General features: G+C 43.5%; 1 protein-coding gene across 1 annotated transcript in view; it reads left to right on the top strand.

Moving 5' to 3' along the window:
- Nucleotides 1-17,216, top strand: part of kif20ba (kinesin family member 20Ba) — a 128,385-nt gene that overhangs the window by 90,358 nt on the left and 20,811 nt on the right. Inside the window, exons 30-31 of the mRNA XM_034185056.1 lie at nucleotides 1,679-1,747; nucleotides 2,116-2,233. Of these exons, the coding sequence (XP_034040947.1) occupies nucleotides 1,679-1,747; nucleotides 2,116-2,233 (187 nt within the window). The remainder of the gene's footprint in view (nucleotides 1-1,678; nucleotides 1,748-2,115; nucleotides 2,234-17,216) is intronic.

Here is a 17,216-nt window from a genome sequence, read left to right on the forward strand (position 1 = left end):
GTTTTCCGTTCGCTCTCACAGTGTCATCTGTCTCAGCCAGAAACGTTTGTTGAGCAGAAGAGCTCTGAATGATTTATTGATGAAGATGTAGTCGCCCACCGCCCCATCCTAACTGTCCCAGAAAAATCCATCTAAGTGTGTGTGTGTGTGTGTGTGTGTGTGTAAGTCTTGTTTTATAGCCCTGTCAGCAGCACCACTGTTCACTGGGGCTTTGAAGATGAAGAAAGATTGTTTTTTGCTGCAATATGTAATTTAGCCATGTTGAGAATATATATTTACTGTTAAATAGTTTGTAGATTACTGCTGTGAAATGTTTGTCCACAGCTGTTTAATTGAATTGTGATCAAAATTCAGAGAATAAATGATTTTTGTGAAACTTGGCGAAAAGGTTGAACCTGACCTAGAATGTAAATCATGTAATTGCAGACAGCTCGTGTTGGCCTTTTCCTTCTCCAACTCCCCGAGAGCAGCGCAGCATGTCCTTACTTAAGAAAGAGTTGAGCCAGGAGGGAAGACACTCAGTTTACCAGGAAGAATTGCACTCTTGTCCTCACCTATGGTCATGAAGTTTGGGTAATGACTGAAAGAACAAGATTGTGGATACAAGTGGCAAAAATGATGGGATTTACACTCCTGGACAAACTGAGAAGCTTGATTATCTAGGAGGGACTCTGAGTAGAGCCGCTCCTTCTCCACATAACAAAGGAGGCAGCTGAGATGGTTTGGGCATCTGGTGGGCACCTGGTCATATCCCTTGGGAGGTCTTCCAACCACATCCAACTGGAAGAAGGCCCCAGGGAAGACCCAGAACATGCTGGAAGGATATTTCCCAGCTGGCTATCTCATATCACTTACCTTGTTTACCAACAGCCTGTTGAATACACATTGCTGTCTTCAGAAATGATGATCCACATGTCGTAGGGTCGCTGTAACAGTAGGATGCTGGAAGTCTGGCCTTGTTCGTGGTGGCAGTTGGCCAAATGTCAGCAGTGGTCACATCTGGACACTTTTTCAGGGAGTTTTTAAAATCCATGGTAACAAAATAATTTTCCCATTACATAAAACTGATCAATAGAATTTGTCCTTGTTGCTTATCTGCCCTTTGCCATTTTTTCAGGCTCACTGAGATTCAGTGGCTTCACATGTACAATAGTAAAATTAAAGCTGGTAATTAATTTGGTGATGTGCCTCATGAGTCACAAAGATTCTCATTTCAAAGGCATTTTCAGCAGAAGTTGAGAGAAACATCATTGATTTTCTTTGATGGACCTTCGTGAAAGGTGTTCTACACAGGGCTGATCACGTCTCTGTCGTCTTCACTGGAGAAGTGAAAATTCAACATTAAGTGGGTGTTTCTGAGAAACTCAGGCAATTTGTTTTGATGGGTAGCAGTTGAGCTTGTCAACTGCCCCCGACAGGTTAATTGGAAGTTGTTTTTGCCGCTGGAGGCTTAATAAAGTGGTCAAAGTAGGATTGACCACCTGGTACGTGCACTCAGCCCAGTGTCCCCCCATGGATCCTTTGTATAGTTGGCTGTTTCCATCTTGTCCTCTCATTGTCAAACCATTTATCTTTTTGGTCTGCGTGCCTCCTCATAACCTTTCTACTCATTTCCCTCTGGTATTAATGAGTCATGTTTTTAACACCTGATTTGTGTGACTCCCTCATGTGTCCACAGGAAGACGTGGAGGCAGAGAACAGAAGGAATATCAGACTGGTGCGGAAACAGACGCCACACCAGGACGAGGTAACATACAGAGAGAACCCGCAGTAATCAAGTACATCTTACTGACTATACAGAGATCATGCTGTCTGTAAATTGTAATTAAGAAGCCTGGATAAGGCGTACAGCAGTCCAAACTGTAAATATTTTATTATTGTTGTTATCATCATTATGTGCAAATGAGGAAAGTGCCACATTGATTTGCCATATAAAACGTGTATGAATGTTATTCCCTCAGTTTCTTCACAACTGGACCCTGCTGCACCTTATTCACCGACACAAATTATAAATTGTCATTCCTGCTGACTTCTGACACACACACAGTGGAAAACCCAGTGTTTAGAGTGTCCATGGTAACAGTCTAACCACGGTTCACCGTTTTCTGTGATTAGAGCTCTCCCTCCGCCAGCAGTCACGACTCAGTGGGTCAAACCTGCAGCCGAAAGGAAGGGACACTGCAGAAGATTGGAGGCTTTCTGCAGAGCTCACCCACGCTGCTCAGCTCCAAAGGTCAGTGTGGCGACCACTTCTCTGCAAATATTCTTAGCCCAGGATTCATAAAGTTGTTAATCCGTAAGAACGCGGGCCTCAGCGGGCCTCTTCCTGCTGGCGGGCTTCGTCAGTGTGTCTTTGAAACTAATCCCTCACCGAAAGGTTGTTTCCAGCAAATGAATTCTGAGCTCACGGTGAGCAAACACGCATAATTATCACAGCTTTCAGCGTGAAACAGGTTTACTTCAGACAGACCAACTAATGACCAATAATGAGGACATTTTAAAATGTAAAGAAAAAGAAAATTCAACTATTGCAGAGTATTGATAAGAAACGACAAGATGAATGAAATGAATTAAATTTCAATAAGTATGAATAAAGTGACTGTGTAGTCACAGGAACTCTGCAGCTCATAACCGGTGCTCAAAATGAATAAAGGGATCAGATCACCAGTGCGCGGTTTTAAAAAAAAGGCTGTTAATAAAATGCGGGGCTCGCTGTCTCACTCTGATCATCACACGTGCAGGTTGTGCATGTTATTAAAATTTCTGTGCTGCAGGTCTGCTCTCACTCATTATGACATTTTTAAGATTTTAATAGATGACCCTAAAAAAGAGTGATCCAAAAAAATAAAAAAGGTAACTTTTTTATTGTCTTTTGTAAAATATTATTTTCTTTCATTGCAGAAAGTCTGAAACGCCTTTGATCCCTTTTCCGGTGTGATTGATTTTCCTGTCAGTGCGCTCTTTTTAAATTCCTCCAGTTTGACATATTATTTGTTGATGTCCTTCTGAGACATCTGACTTTGAATAACTAACAGTTTCAATCAGGAAAACGTCTTGTTGGTAGGTTTTTTTTTCTGGTTTTGGGTTCGTTTGTTTTTTTGCACTAAACTGCTGAAATGAGTTCATCCATCACGATCTGTGTGGTTTTATTTTTTTAACTGACAGGGAGCCACAGACTTTTAAATGAGATTTAATGTTTCAGGGCAACATGCTGTTGATGAATGTGAATGCAGGTACATTTTAATAAAACAGCAATTTTATCTAAAGGAAACTGAAAAAAAACAGCATGTCACCTTCTAATAATGATCAGTTTGTTAATCAGAAAATTAGCTGAGCCTGAAATCAGCATCATACTCTTTCAAATAAAATGTCAGATCTTAATTAACTTATCAGTTTGACTAAATTGAATATTGATGACTGTATTTTCCAAAGTGGCAGTGGAAAGATGCCTGAACACACCCCTCTCTTCATGTCCAAACCAGCTATGCTAACAGCCTAACCTCGGTCCGGGTGTGTATTAAATCGTGTTTTTGGTGACTGCATGGTGGTTCACCTAACGTTTTACGTTTGTGTGGACATTAAAAATCATGAGCCACTTATTTTCAGTACAACAAAAAGTAAGATACAAGCCTTTTCAGTGCAAGTATAAACCTATAAATAAACAACATGCAGACTTACAAGGTCTAGGAAGAAAAAGAAAATGAACGTAAAATTTAACAGAATAAAAAAAGGTATGTACAAAGCGTAAGTTAAAAAAAATTAGTACGTAGCAGAAAAAAGTATATCTAAAAGTGAGTACAAAACTGTGGATATTTCACATTTGACAGTGGAAATTGCACAGTAACATGGATGAAAAATTTCTACTTTTTGGTAGATTTCCGCTTTTTTGCCAATTGCCTGGGTCTTTTTTGAGATCAGTGCAAATCTGCTGAGAAAAAATGAGGGGGATATATGTACGTGTGTGTGTGTGTGTGTGTGTGTGTATATATATACACACAAAACCCCTGGCAAAAATTATGGAATCACCGGCCTCGGAGGATGTTCATTCAGTTGTTTAATTTTGTAGAAAAAAAAGCAGATCACAGACATGACACAAAACTAAAGTCATTTCAAATGGCAACTTTCTGGCTTTAAGAAACACTATAAGAAATCAGGAAAAAAAATTGTGGCAGTCAGTAATGGTTACTTTTTTAGACCAAGCAGAGGGGAAAAAAAATATGGAATCACTCAATTCTGAAGAAAAAATTATGGAATCATGAAAAACAAAAGAATGCTCCAACACATCACTAGTATTTTGTTGCACCACCTCTGGCTTTTATAACAGCTTGCAGTCTCTGAGGCATGGACTTAATGAGTGACAAACACTACTCTTCATCAATCTGGCTCCAACTTTCTCTGATTGCTGTTGCCAGATCAGCTTTGCAGGTTGGAGCCTTGTCATGGACCATTTTCTTTAACTTCCCCCAAAGATTTTCAATTGGATTAAGATCTGGACTATTTGCAGGCCATGACATTGACCCTATGTGTCTTTTTGCAAGGAATGTTTTCACAGTTTTTGCTCTATGGCAAGATGCATTATCATCTTGAAAAATAATTTCATCATCCCCAAACATCCTTTCAATTGATGGGATAAGAAAAGTGTCCAAAATATCAACATAAACTTGTGCATTTATTGATGATGTAATGACAGCCATCTCCCTAGTGCCTTTACCTGACATGCAGCCCCATATCATCAATGACTGTGGAAATTTACATGTTCTCTTCAGGCAGTCATCTTTATAAATCTCATTGGAACGGCACCAAACAAAAGTTCCAGCATCATCACCTTGCCCAATGCAAATTCGAGATTCATCACTGAATATGACTTTCATCCAGTCATCCACAGTCCACGATTGCTTTTCCTTAGCCCACTGTAACCTTGTTTTTTTCTGTTTAGGTGTTGATGGCTTTCGTTTAGCTTTTCTGTATGTAAATCCCATTTCCTTTAGGCGGTTTCTTACAGTTCGGTCACAGACGTTGACTCCAGTTTCCTCCCATTCGTTCCTCATTTGTTTTGTTGTGCATTTTCGATTTTTGAGACATATTGCTTTAAGTTTTCTGTGTTGACGCTTCGATGTCTTCCTTGGTCTACCAGTATGTTTGCCTTTAACAACCTTCCCATGTTGTTTGTATTTGGTCCAGAGTTTAGACACAGCTGACTGTGAACAACCAACATCTTTTGCAACATTGCGTGATGATTTACCCTCTTTTAAGAGTTTGATAATCCTCTCCTTTGTTTCAGTTGACATCTCTCGTGTTGGAGCCATGATTCATGTCAGTCCACTTGGTGCAACAGCTCTCCAAGGTGTGATCACTCCTTTTTAGACGCAGACTAACGAGCAGATCTGATTTGATGCAGGTGTTAGTTTTGGGGATGAAAATTTATAGGGTGATTCCATAATTTATTCCTCAGAATTGAGTGATTCCATATTTTTTTCCCTCTGCTTGGTCTAAAAAAGTAACTGTTACTGACTGCCACAATTTTTTTTTCTTGATTTCTTATAGTGTTTCTTAAAGCCAGAATGTTGCCATTTGAAATGACTTTAGTTTTGTGTCATGTCTGTGATCTGCTTTTTTTCCTACAAAATTAAACAACTGAATGAACATCCTCCGAGGCCGGTGATTCCATTATTATTGCCAGGGGTTGTGTGTGTGTGTGTATACGTATATATGTATATGTATATATGTATATGTGTATGTATGCTCAACAAAAATATAAACGCAACACTTTTGGTTTTGCTCCCATTTTGTATGAGATGAACTCAAAGATCTAAAACTTTTTCCACATACACAATATCACCATTTCCCTCAAATATTGTTCACAAACCAGTCTAAATCTGTGATAGTGAGCACTTCTCCTTTGCTGAGATAATCCATCCCACCTCACAGGTGTGCCATATCAAGATGCTGATTAGACACCATGATTAGTGCACAGGTGTGCCTTAGACTGTCCACAATAAAAGGCCACTCTGAAAGGTGCAGTTTTGTTTTATTGGGGGGGGGATACCAGTCAGTATCTGGTGTGACCACCATTTGCCTCATGCAGTGCAACACATCTCCTTCGCATAGAGTTGATCAGGTTGTCAATTGTGGCCTGTGGAATGTTGGTCCACTCCTCTTCAATGGCTGTGCGAAGTTGCTGGATATTGGCAGGAACTGGTACACGCTGTCGTATACGCCGGTCCAGAGCATCCCAAACATGCTCAATGGGTGACATGTCCGGTGAGTATGCCGGCCATGCAAGAACTGGGACATTTTCAGCTTCCAAGAATTGTGTACAGATCCTTGCAACATGGGGCCGTGCATTATCCTGCTGCAACATGAGGTGATGTTCTTGGATGTATGGCACAACAATGGGCCTCAGGATCTCGTCACGGTATCTCTGTGCATTCAAAATGCCATCAATAAAATGCACCTGTGTTCTTCGTCCATAACAGACGCCTGCCCATACCATAACCCCACCGCCACCATGGGCCACTCGATCCACAACATTGACATCAGAAAACCGCTCACCCACACGACGCCACACACGCTGTCTGCCATCTGCCCTGGACAGTGTGAACCGGGATTCATCCGTGAAGAGAACACCTCTCCAACGTGCCAAACACCAGCGAATGTGAGCATTTGCCCACTCAAGTCGGTTACGACGACGAACTGGAGTCAGGTCGAGACCCCGATGAGGAGGACGAGCATGCAGATGAGCTTCCCTGAGACGGTTTCTGACAGTTTGTGCAGAAATTCTTTGGTTATGCAAACCGATTGTTTCAGCAGCTGTCCGAGTGGCTGGTCTGAGACGATCTTGGAGGTGAACATGCTGGATGTGGAGGTCCTGGGCTGGTGTGGTTACACGTGGTCTGCGGTTGTGAGGCTGGTTGGATGTACTGCCAAATTCTCTGAAATGCCTTTGGAGACGGCTTATGGTAGAGAAATGAACATTCAATACACGAGCAACAGCTCTGGTTGACATTCCTGCTGTCAGCATGCCAATTGCACGCTCCCTCAAATCTTGCGACATCTGTGGCATTGTGCTGTGTGATAAAACTGCACCTTTCAGAGTGGCCTTTTATTGTGGGCAGTCTAAGGCACACCTGTGCACTAATCATGGTGTCTAATCAGCATCTTGATATGGCACACCTGTGAGGTGGGATGGATTATCTCAGCAAAGGAGAAGTGCTCACTATCACAGATTTAGACTGGTTTGTGAACAATATTTGAGGGAAATGGTGATATTGTGTTTTGTGTTTTCATTGTTTAGGAATGGCTCAGAGACTGCTGCTTTGTTTGATAAAAATTTTTTTCAAAACTGTAAGGCACAACTGAGTGGACACCATTCGATAAATTCAGCTGGTTTTCGGTAAAAATTTTAACAGCTGATGAGAGATTTTGGTCTGGTAGTGTCGCTATAAGGACGGCCTACGGCGCCTGACGGCGATCTGCGCTTCGAGGCGGCAGCGTCTCGCCGTTTCAAGTTGAAAACTTCCACATTTCAGGCTCTGTTGACCCAGTAAGTCGTCAGAGAACAGAGAACTTTCAGAAGAAGTCGGCATGAGGAGTTTATTCGGACATTCCATTGTTAACGGACATTTTGTAATGAAAGAACGTGCGGGCAGAGTCGCATGTCGGGCCGGACCCGACCGCGGGGGGTCGCGACAGGAAAAACACCTCCGTTGGAAAACTTAACGGGCAAGTTGGAACGTGCCCAAGCTGTTAAACAATTTCTCAGTTACTCACTTGCTGAAAGCCATCAAAAGCCGCCTGAATTTACAAATGGTTTTCAACACGGAGGTGTTTTTCCTGTAGCGGCGCACACAGATTCACCGAGTCGTCACGGAAACGACTCGGCGAATTTGTGCGCACGTCTTTCCTTACAAAATGTCCTTAAACAGTGGAATGTCCGCATAAAGTCCTCATGCCGGCCTCTTCTGAATCTTCTCTGTTCTCTCACGACGTCCTGGGTGAATTAAGCCTTAAATTAGAATGTTTTCAGCTCGAAACAGGCCGACGACGTCCCGCTCCGTTGGAAGTCCTTACACCGACAGAAACACCCCGTAATCTCTCATCAGCCGTTAAACTTTTCACCGAAAACCAGCTTAATTTCTCGAATAGTGTCCACTCGGATATTCCTCACAGGTCCAGAAAAAAGTTTGATAAAGCAACGCGCGCCGTCTCGAGCAGTGTGTGAAACAAAGGAATTCAGCCGACAGGGCGGGACCACATCTCACTCAAGGCCCACAGGGAAATGACGTCACCAACACGCGTGGAAAAACTCACGCATGCACACGAGGGTTCAAGCATGATTGGTGTAATCGCACGTCATTCAAATCCATACAGTTAAAAAAAAAATGTGTCGGTTTTTTATCTAATAGACCTCGTATATATATATATATATATATATATATATATATATATATATATATATATATATATATATATATATATATATATATATATACGAGGTCTATTAAAAAGGATCCGACCTTATTATTTTTTTCAAAAACCATATGGATTTGAATCACGTGTGATTACATCAGACATGCTTGAACCCTCGTGGGCATGCGAGAGTTTTTTCACGCCTGTCGGTTACGTCATTCGCCTGTGGGCAGTCTTTGAGTGAGGAGTCGTCCACCCGCTCGTCGATTTTTTTTCATTGTTTAGGAATGGCTCAGAGACTTGCTTTGTTTGATAAAAATTTTTTCAAAACTGTAAGGCACAACTGAGTGGACACCATTCAATAAATTCAGCTGGTTTTCGGTAAAAATTTTAACAGCTGATGAGAGATTTTGGTCTGGTAGTGTCGCTTTAAGGACGGTCCACGGCGCCTGACGGCGATCTGCGCTTCGAGGCAGCAGGGTCTCGCCGTTTCAAGTTGAAAACTTCCACATTTCAGGCTCTGTTGACGCAGTAAGTCATCAGAGAACAGAGAACTTTCAGAAGAAGTCGGCATGAGGAGTTTATTCGGACATTCCATTGTTAACGGTCATTTTGTAATGAAAGAACGTGCGGGCAGAGTCGCATGTCGGGCTGGACCCGACCGCGGGGGGTCGCGGCAGGAAAAACACCTCCGTTGGAAATCTTAACGGGCAAGTTGGAACATGCCCAAGCTGTTAAACAATTTCTCAGTTACTCACTTGTTGAAAGCCTTTAAAAGCCGCCTGAATTCTACAAATGGTTTTCAACACGGAGGTGTTTTTCCTGTCGCGGCGCACACAGATTTTCCGAGTCGTCACGGAAACGACTCGGCGAATTTGCGCGTACGTCTTTCATTAAAAAAATGTCCTTAAACAGTGGAATGTCCGCATAAATTCCTCATGCCGGCCTCTTCCGAATCTTCTCTGTTCTCTCACGATGTCCTGGGTGAATTAAGCCTTAAATTAGGATGTTTTCAGCTCGAAACAGGCCGACGACAGCGCCTGGAAGCGCTGCAGGACGTCCCGCTCCGTGGGAAGTCCTTACACCGACAGAAACACCCCATAATCTCTCATCAGCCGTTAAACTTTTCACAGAAAACCAGCTTAATTTCTCGAATAGTGTCCACTCGGATATTCCTCACAGGTCCAGAAAAAATTTTGATAAAGCAACGCGCGCCGTCTCGATCAGCGTGTGAAACAAAGGAATTCAGCCGAGAGGGCGGGACCACATCTCACTCAAGGCCTGCCCACAGGGAAATGACGTCACCGACACACGTGAAAAAACTCACGCATGCGCACGAGGGTTCAAGCATGATTGGTGTAATCGCATGTCATTCAAATCCATATAGTTAAAAAAATAAATAAAAGGGTCGGTTTATTATCTAAGAGACCTCGTATATACGTATATGTGTGTGTGTGTGTGTGTGTATATGTGTGTGTGTGTGTGTGTGTTGCTGTAAGCGCCTTTGCGCCGTTGGCTGTTGACGACCAGCCGTAAATAGGTCATCTCTTTTGTTTTTCATGCCAAATAGCAATGTAGCAAAATCAGGATTTTGGACCATAAAGATGACTCGTGACTTGGAGAAATCAACTTTACATTGTAGAATTGTTTCAGGTGGTATTGGTTTGATTGTGCAGGAAGCTAGCGGGAAGGGGGGAGACTGTCGATTGTCTCCTCTGCGAATGTTTTCACAAGCTCAGTGTGCCTGGAAAAGTGTTGTGCATTTTCTTGCAGGATTGCGTTAGTTACGCTTCACTTGACGTGAAAGCATTGGAAAGTCATGTCACCAGCAGTCAACATTTTAAAGTTATGCACTCACTGCAATTTAATGTTTGGAATAGCCCCAGATTGCATCTCAGAGCTTCGAGAATTCCAAAATTTCCTCCATGACCCAACCCGGACAAATGGTTGACAAAAGACTGGATAGACAGACAAGTGTTATCTACAATGGAGATCACCAGCCTTGAATTTTTTTTTTTTTCCCCCTAACTCTTTCTTCTCAATCCACTGCTGATTAACAGAATCGGGGTGCTTGGCCAGTCAACAGTGAGAAAACCCTGGGCTTCACTAATCCACTGTGATGGGAAACGAGCAGGGTCGGTGACCCTTGTCTATAGTGATGTCACTGTGTGACGCCACATTGTTCTAAAGGCTTCAAGATGGCGCCTGTGTTTGTTTGGGCTGCGTCTTGCCTGCTAATGTGCCGACTTTCTGTCATGTTTCTGATCGTCTGTGCCGTGATATCACTTGTGACGGACTGCGACTGTGTCGATGCTGTAAGGAGTTATGATCGAGGCTCTCTTTTTCAAATCAAAGAGTCAATGGAATGCCTTTTTAATGACTGGGACAGATACAAACAAACTTTCCCACCCCCGTTTGTGTGCTCACCCTCCTCCCAGGAATACCTGTTGTTATTGCATCGTCTAGGTAATTCCAAAAAGGGGTCCAAGAGGAAATCCTCAAAGCCTCGAGGTTGCAGAGCGGGCATCCAGTTTCGGGTAAAATGTGAGGCGAGGTCTGTGGCTCGCTCATACCGAAGCTACAGGTGTGCTGGTATAGCTGGATGTCACATGACCGTGGGAGATGCCTGCAGCCAATCCCGCTGCTTCCTGCTGGCTCGACCGAGGCGTCATCGCTGAGTCGGATCGGATTATTGAACGCACGCTCCATCACAAATAAAGCATTCTCTATTAATGAACTTTTTGTCAGGAGGAACCTGGATTTCCTTTTCCTCACTGAAACGTGGCAGAGGGAGAACGAGTTCATACATTTAAATGAGCTCTGTCCGGCTGGCTGTTTAGTTGTGGGAAAGCCCCGCCCCTCTCACCGTGGTGGGGGCCTGACTGCTGTGTACCAGGACAGGTTCACATGCAGACATACGAACACAGATCACGCCGCCTCTTTTGAGGTACTTATGATGGAAGTTGGTTCCTCAGATACTTTTTATTGTATTTTGATTTATCGCCCCCCCAGGCCCTGCTGGGACCTTTTTAAAGGATTTTACAGACCTTTTAACATCCATAATTCGATTGGAAAGGGTTTTAATTATGGGGGATTTTAATTTGCACGTTGACAATGACACATCAAGTCATGCTGTAGAACTTTTATCAGTGACTGAGACATTTAATTTTAAACAGCATGTGTCAGGCCCCACCCGTAGTAAAGGCCATACTTTGGATCTGGTCTTCACATTGGGTCTGCATGTTATTGATGTGTGCGCAGAGGATGTTCTGTTGAGCGACCACTCCTGTGTTCTCTTTGACTTGAGGGTGCCGTCTCAGCCAAGGCCTGTGCTCTCCAAGGTAGAAAGGAGGATTATCACAGGGGCAACATCCACACATTTTTGTGATAAGTTTGATCCTCTTCTTTTTAGTGAATGCACTGAAATTGATGGCCTTGTGGACAGCTTTAACGGTCACTGTGCAACCATCTTGGATCAAGTTGCACCACTTAAATCTAAGAATGCTTCTCGTGAAAAGTTCTGCCCCTGGATTAATGATGCAATCATGAATCTAAGGAGATCAAAATTGGAGGTCCACAGGCTGCATTTGAGAGACCTAATAGCCTCCCTAAATAAGATGTTAGAAGAGGCCAGGGCAAACTACTTCAATCTGCTGATTTCCTCTAATAGAGGAAATCCCAAGGCACTCTTTGAAACTATTAGCTCTATTGTGGCACCTGCTACTTATGTCACTCCTGTTCACTATAAAACTACTAGTGATGAGTTTCTGACTTTCTTTATTGATAAGGTCAGGGCTATAAAAGATAGACTGCCACAGTCAGTGCCACCTTGTCAAGGCCCCCAGCATATGAGACCACCCCCTCAATGCTGGGCATCATTTGCTCTTGTTACACAGGAGGACATTTTATCCATTATCAGCAAAATGAAACCATCTTCTAGTACACTAAATGTTCTTCCTTTTAGACTTTTCATGAATGTATTTGATTCTATTGGGCCATGTGTTGCCAAAATGTTTAATATGTCCCTGTCGACTGGTGTGTTCCCCAGTTCTTTTAAGCATGCTGTTGTGGAGCCACAGCTTAAGAAAGCTGGACTGGACCCTACAGATCTGAAGCACTTTAGGCCAATATCAAAAACCCCCTTCCTGGCTAAAGTCCTGGAAAAATTGGTCTGTGCCCAACTAACTTTCTTTTTGCAGACTAACAACATTTATGACACTTTTCAATCTGGGTACCGTGAGTTTCACTCCACTGAAACGGCTCTGTTGAAAGTGTCGAGTGACATTATGATGGCCGCTGACACTGGCAAATGCACTGTCTTGGTTTTGTTGGATTTGTCATCTGCATTTGACACAGTTGACCATGGCATCCTGATCAGGAGACTACAGGATCTGGTGGGGATGTCGGGTCCTGTATTAGAGTGGTTTAGCTCCTACCTGGTTGGTAGAACTTTTAGTGTGTCTGTTGATAATGTGATGTCTGAGTCTGCTGACGTTTTGTGGGGTGTGCCGCAGGGCTCGGTTCTGGGACCTATTTTATTTCTTCTGTATATCATCCCTCTCGGCAAGTTGATCCAGCAGTTTTGTGACGTATCCTATCATCTCTATGCTGATGACCTGCAGCTGTACTGCTCTTTTAAAACAACTGAGACCCAGAAACTCAATTCTTTAACCAATTGTCTCACCAAAGTTAAGGAATGGCTCAGTGAATACAGCTTGCAGCTGAACTCTGATAAGACTGAAACATTGATTGTTGCTCCAGAGAGTGCCGTGCCTGCTATTAGGCTGCACCTTGGTGAACTGAATAGTTCAGTTAAGGGCAGCCTGCGCAATCTTGGCATTATCTTGGATAAAGGGATGTCTCTGGAACATCATACGAAACAGTTAGTTAGGAATTGTTTTTTCCAGATCCGGAATATCTCTAAACTTCGAAAAATGGTGTCTTTTGAAGAGTTAGAGATGATTGTACATGCTTTTATATCTTCGCGACTGGATTACTGTAACAGCCTGTTCACGTGTCTTAATAAGAAAGAACTGGCTCATTTGCAGGTTGTGCAAAACTCCGCTGCACGGCTTCTGACCTGCACCCACAGGAGAGCCCATATTAGCCCAATACCCAAGTCCCAGCATTGGCTCCCTGTCTCATTTAGGACAAATTATAAAATCCTGGTGCTTACATTTAGAGCTCTGCATGGGCAGGCTCCGGAATACATCAAGGAACTGATCCAACCGTATGTGTCCACCAGGGGCCTGAGGTCCTCCAACCTGAACCTGCTGATGGTTCCCCGTACCTGTTTTAAAACTTGAGGGGACAGATCTTTTAAAGTCGTGGCGCCGCGCCTTTGGAATGAGCTTCCCTGCGCCCTTCGCTCGATAGACTCTGTCGATGTTTTTAAAAAGCAACTTAAGACTCACCTTTTTAAAATTGCATTTTAGCTTGATTTTCTTTTAAATGTTTGTATGTGTTATTTTGTATTTATTGATTTTATCATGTGAAGCACTTTGTGACCCTGGTCTGTGAAAAGTGCTATATAAATAAAGTTTACTTACTTACTTAAAGGTCAGAACAGCTGCAGTGAGATCAGAAATCAGACCAGAAGAAGCTCTGGAGCTCGTCAGAACCTGCGGCCTTAACTGGTCATTTAAATGGACTTCATGGATCGACAGCAGGAAAATGATTTACACTTGGATGAGGAACTGGAGCTGATGATGGTGTATTGACTTGCGTCACACCCACGTGGCGTCTGTCCTGTGTTGTTTTCTAAATTGAAGTGTATGTGTCCTGCAAAATTAAAGAGCCACCAAAAAAAAAAAATCCTCTCTTGTTGGTGTGATTATCCTGAGGGTGGAACAGCGATGCATGAATGGCTGTGATTATTCCTCCCGCCTACACCGATGCTCCTCTACGCTCACATCTGGTGCCCGTCCTCCTCCTGCACCCCGATGTAGAAGAAGTCTCCAACTCAGTGGCTGGCAAGTGTTTGCTGATGGAGGCAGTCGTTGGACCCAGAGGGTTCTAGAACAGTTACACTTCTCAGTTTGTGGAAACAACACACACAACCAGGACACACCAGTGTGCCGTTCCCGCCGGTCTGACACAGGAAGCGGGTCAGGGTGTCGACTTTAGGACACTAATGATGGCTTGGGGGAGGAGCTGGGGACAGGAGGCCGTTCCTCGGGGGGCCTCTCAGCCAGTTGTCGTCCTGAGCGTCTACCACTGTCATCTGACATTATGTGATCCTCGTTCTCTCGCCGCACCCTCCTCGTGTCCCGCAGTCGCTGTCTCTCACCTTCACTCGTATTTTTGTTTCCTCCCTCTTTCTTTCTCCTTCCTGACACATCTCGCTCCATCATGTCATCCTGTCGCTGTCCGTCTGTGTCAAACCGTCTCCTTGTTACTCGCCTTCTTTTTGTCCCTGCTGAGACATTCATGTTGGCCTCCATAGATCTCAGTGTCTGAAGGATGATGTCAACAGTTCCACCAACTGAGCTGATAGATACTTTATTCATCTGCCTGAGAGCATTCATACATACACAGTTCATCCATTCAATAAAATACCAATAAATAAGACAAATATAAAAACATATTAAAAGTAAAAATACATGAACAAGAGGCATTAAACAGACTCATGGTGGCCGGGACAAATGATCTTCTATACCTCTCTGCATCTCATGGAGAGGAGTCTGTCACTACGGTTACTTTTCTGAGCTCCACAGTGTCGTGTGGAGGATGAGATTTGTTGTTAATAATAGAGTTCATAATACACCTCATCCTGACTTCCACCAGTTCACCCACAGAGATGCCTCCCTCCCCATCACTGACATGCACTTCCTAACAAATTTGTCCAGTCTGTTACTGTCCCTGGCAGACATGCTGTTCCCCCAACACACAGCAGACAGTACAGCACTGACCACAACAGACTGATGAAAAACGAAAAGCATATCATTACAAACGTCAAAAGATTTCAGTCTTCTGAGGAAGAACAGTCTGCTTTGTCCCCTTTTATATGCTGCATTTACCTGCACTGACCAGTCCAGTCTATTGTCAGTGTGGACTCCGTGGTACTTGTATTTGGGGACCACCTCAATGCCCACATTGTCTGTACTAACTGGTAGGTGTTGTGCTTTCCTCTTGCCAAAGTCAACTATCATTTCCTTTGTTTTGCTGGTGTTCAACACCAGCCCACCTGCTCCAGTTGGTGAACTCCCTGATAACTGCCCTATACTCCGTGTCGCTTCCACCTTCACAGCTGTTGGGTTAAATCCCATCACCTCCTCCGCCTGATCTGCTGTTGAGGACTTCTTGTTTCACCGGAGCCCCATTAGCCATCTTGTGTTCAGGGTTCCTGTTGGGCCTTCATAGCTACTGTAGTGCCCACACTGCACACAAGATCCCCACAGTTTTTCACCCCAAACAGCCAATCCCCTACTCAATCCTTTACCCAGGTGTCACGGCGCTAACGAGGGGTTGGAGATTGACACCCTGGACACATGTAAATGAGAACTTGTTAGGCTACTCTGGGCAGCCATTGTAGCAACGGAGCTACAACGACAAACTATCTAGCATGTCGACACCAGCACTAAATTAACAAAGAGTGTGTAAGTTGTCACTAAAGGTTACTGTTTTTAAAGTTTTCTCATCTCAGTCTGTCTTTATGAAAGCTTATTAGTTTGGTCATTTTATAAAGTTTAGACGTAAAGATGGAAAAATAATAAAGACGACTAATTGTAGGTGAACCAAAACTCTCTTTTTCGAAGGAATTTAACTTTTTACTCCCAACTGGTCGTAAGCCCGAGGGGGGGGCATGTTGGGGGAATTACCGTCTGTCCCTCCCTCCCTCCGTAAAAGGGTGTAAGCATTCCAAAAGTCACTGCTCTCACACCTTTAGGAGGAATTTCATGAAACTTGGTAGGAGTCCTTGTTGTAGACTGGTGATACGCACATTATCATATTGTTTCAGTTGGGCTCATTTTACCAGAGTTATGGGTCTCGATTAACAAAGCTGGGTTCATCAGTTTCATGAGATGGTGCCTACATTCTGAAATCAACTCTTCTCAAGTTTTTAGTAGGAATTTCGTTTTGGTTGGACCGTTGATTTAACAAACCGAGACACGGACAGTTTCTTCAGTTGGTGCCTACTTGCCTCTACTGGTGGTTGGCTCTCACTGTGGTATTGTATCACCTCCTGTTCCGGAGCACAGCGGTGTTTTTCTGTATCTGTTAGCTGTTTAATCTGCACAGTTAGATTGATCTAGTTATCTAGATTACGATTTGTTTCCCAGTGTAATCTTTACGTGCCTTAACTAAAGCACTCCTTCTGCTGAATCACCTCTAAATTATTTACACATTATTCACTTTGCGTGTTTTTAGGAATCCGCTAGCTTAGCGTAGCTACTAGCTCTTAGCCGATTTAACATGGCGGCTTCTCCTGTCTCTCCCGCACTTTTCTGCTCTGGGTGTGAAATGTTTAGTTATTCCTCGGCCTCCTTTAGCAGTAACGGTACTTGTAATAAGTGTAGCTTATTCGTAGCTTTGGAGGCCAGGCTGGGCGAATTGGAGACTCGGCTCCGCACCGTGGAAAATTCTACAGCTAGCCAGGCCCCTGTAGTCGGTGCGGACCAAGGTAGTGTCGCGGCTCGTCTTTTTGGTCTTCTCAGGATGTCGTCTTTTAGATAACACAAACTAATTGCAAGTGATATGCTAGAAAGAGGACACAACACTTTAGAATAATTCAGCCTTAAGCAAGATAAAATGCACAGAGTTTTTAAGTTTATTTAAGCCTTCGACACAAAGCTTAGACAAACTGA

The sequence above is a fragment of the Thalassophryne amazonica genome, chromosome 13 (genome assembly GCF_902500255.1).
Source record: "Thalassophryne amazonica chromosome 13, fThaAma1.1, whole genome shotgun sequence".
Classification (NCBI taxonomy): domain Eukaryota; kingdom Metazoa; phylum Chordata; class Actinopteri; order Batrachoidiformes; family Batrachoididae; genus Thalassophryne; species Thalassophryne amazonica.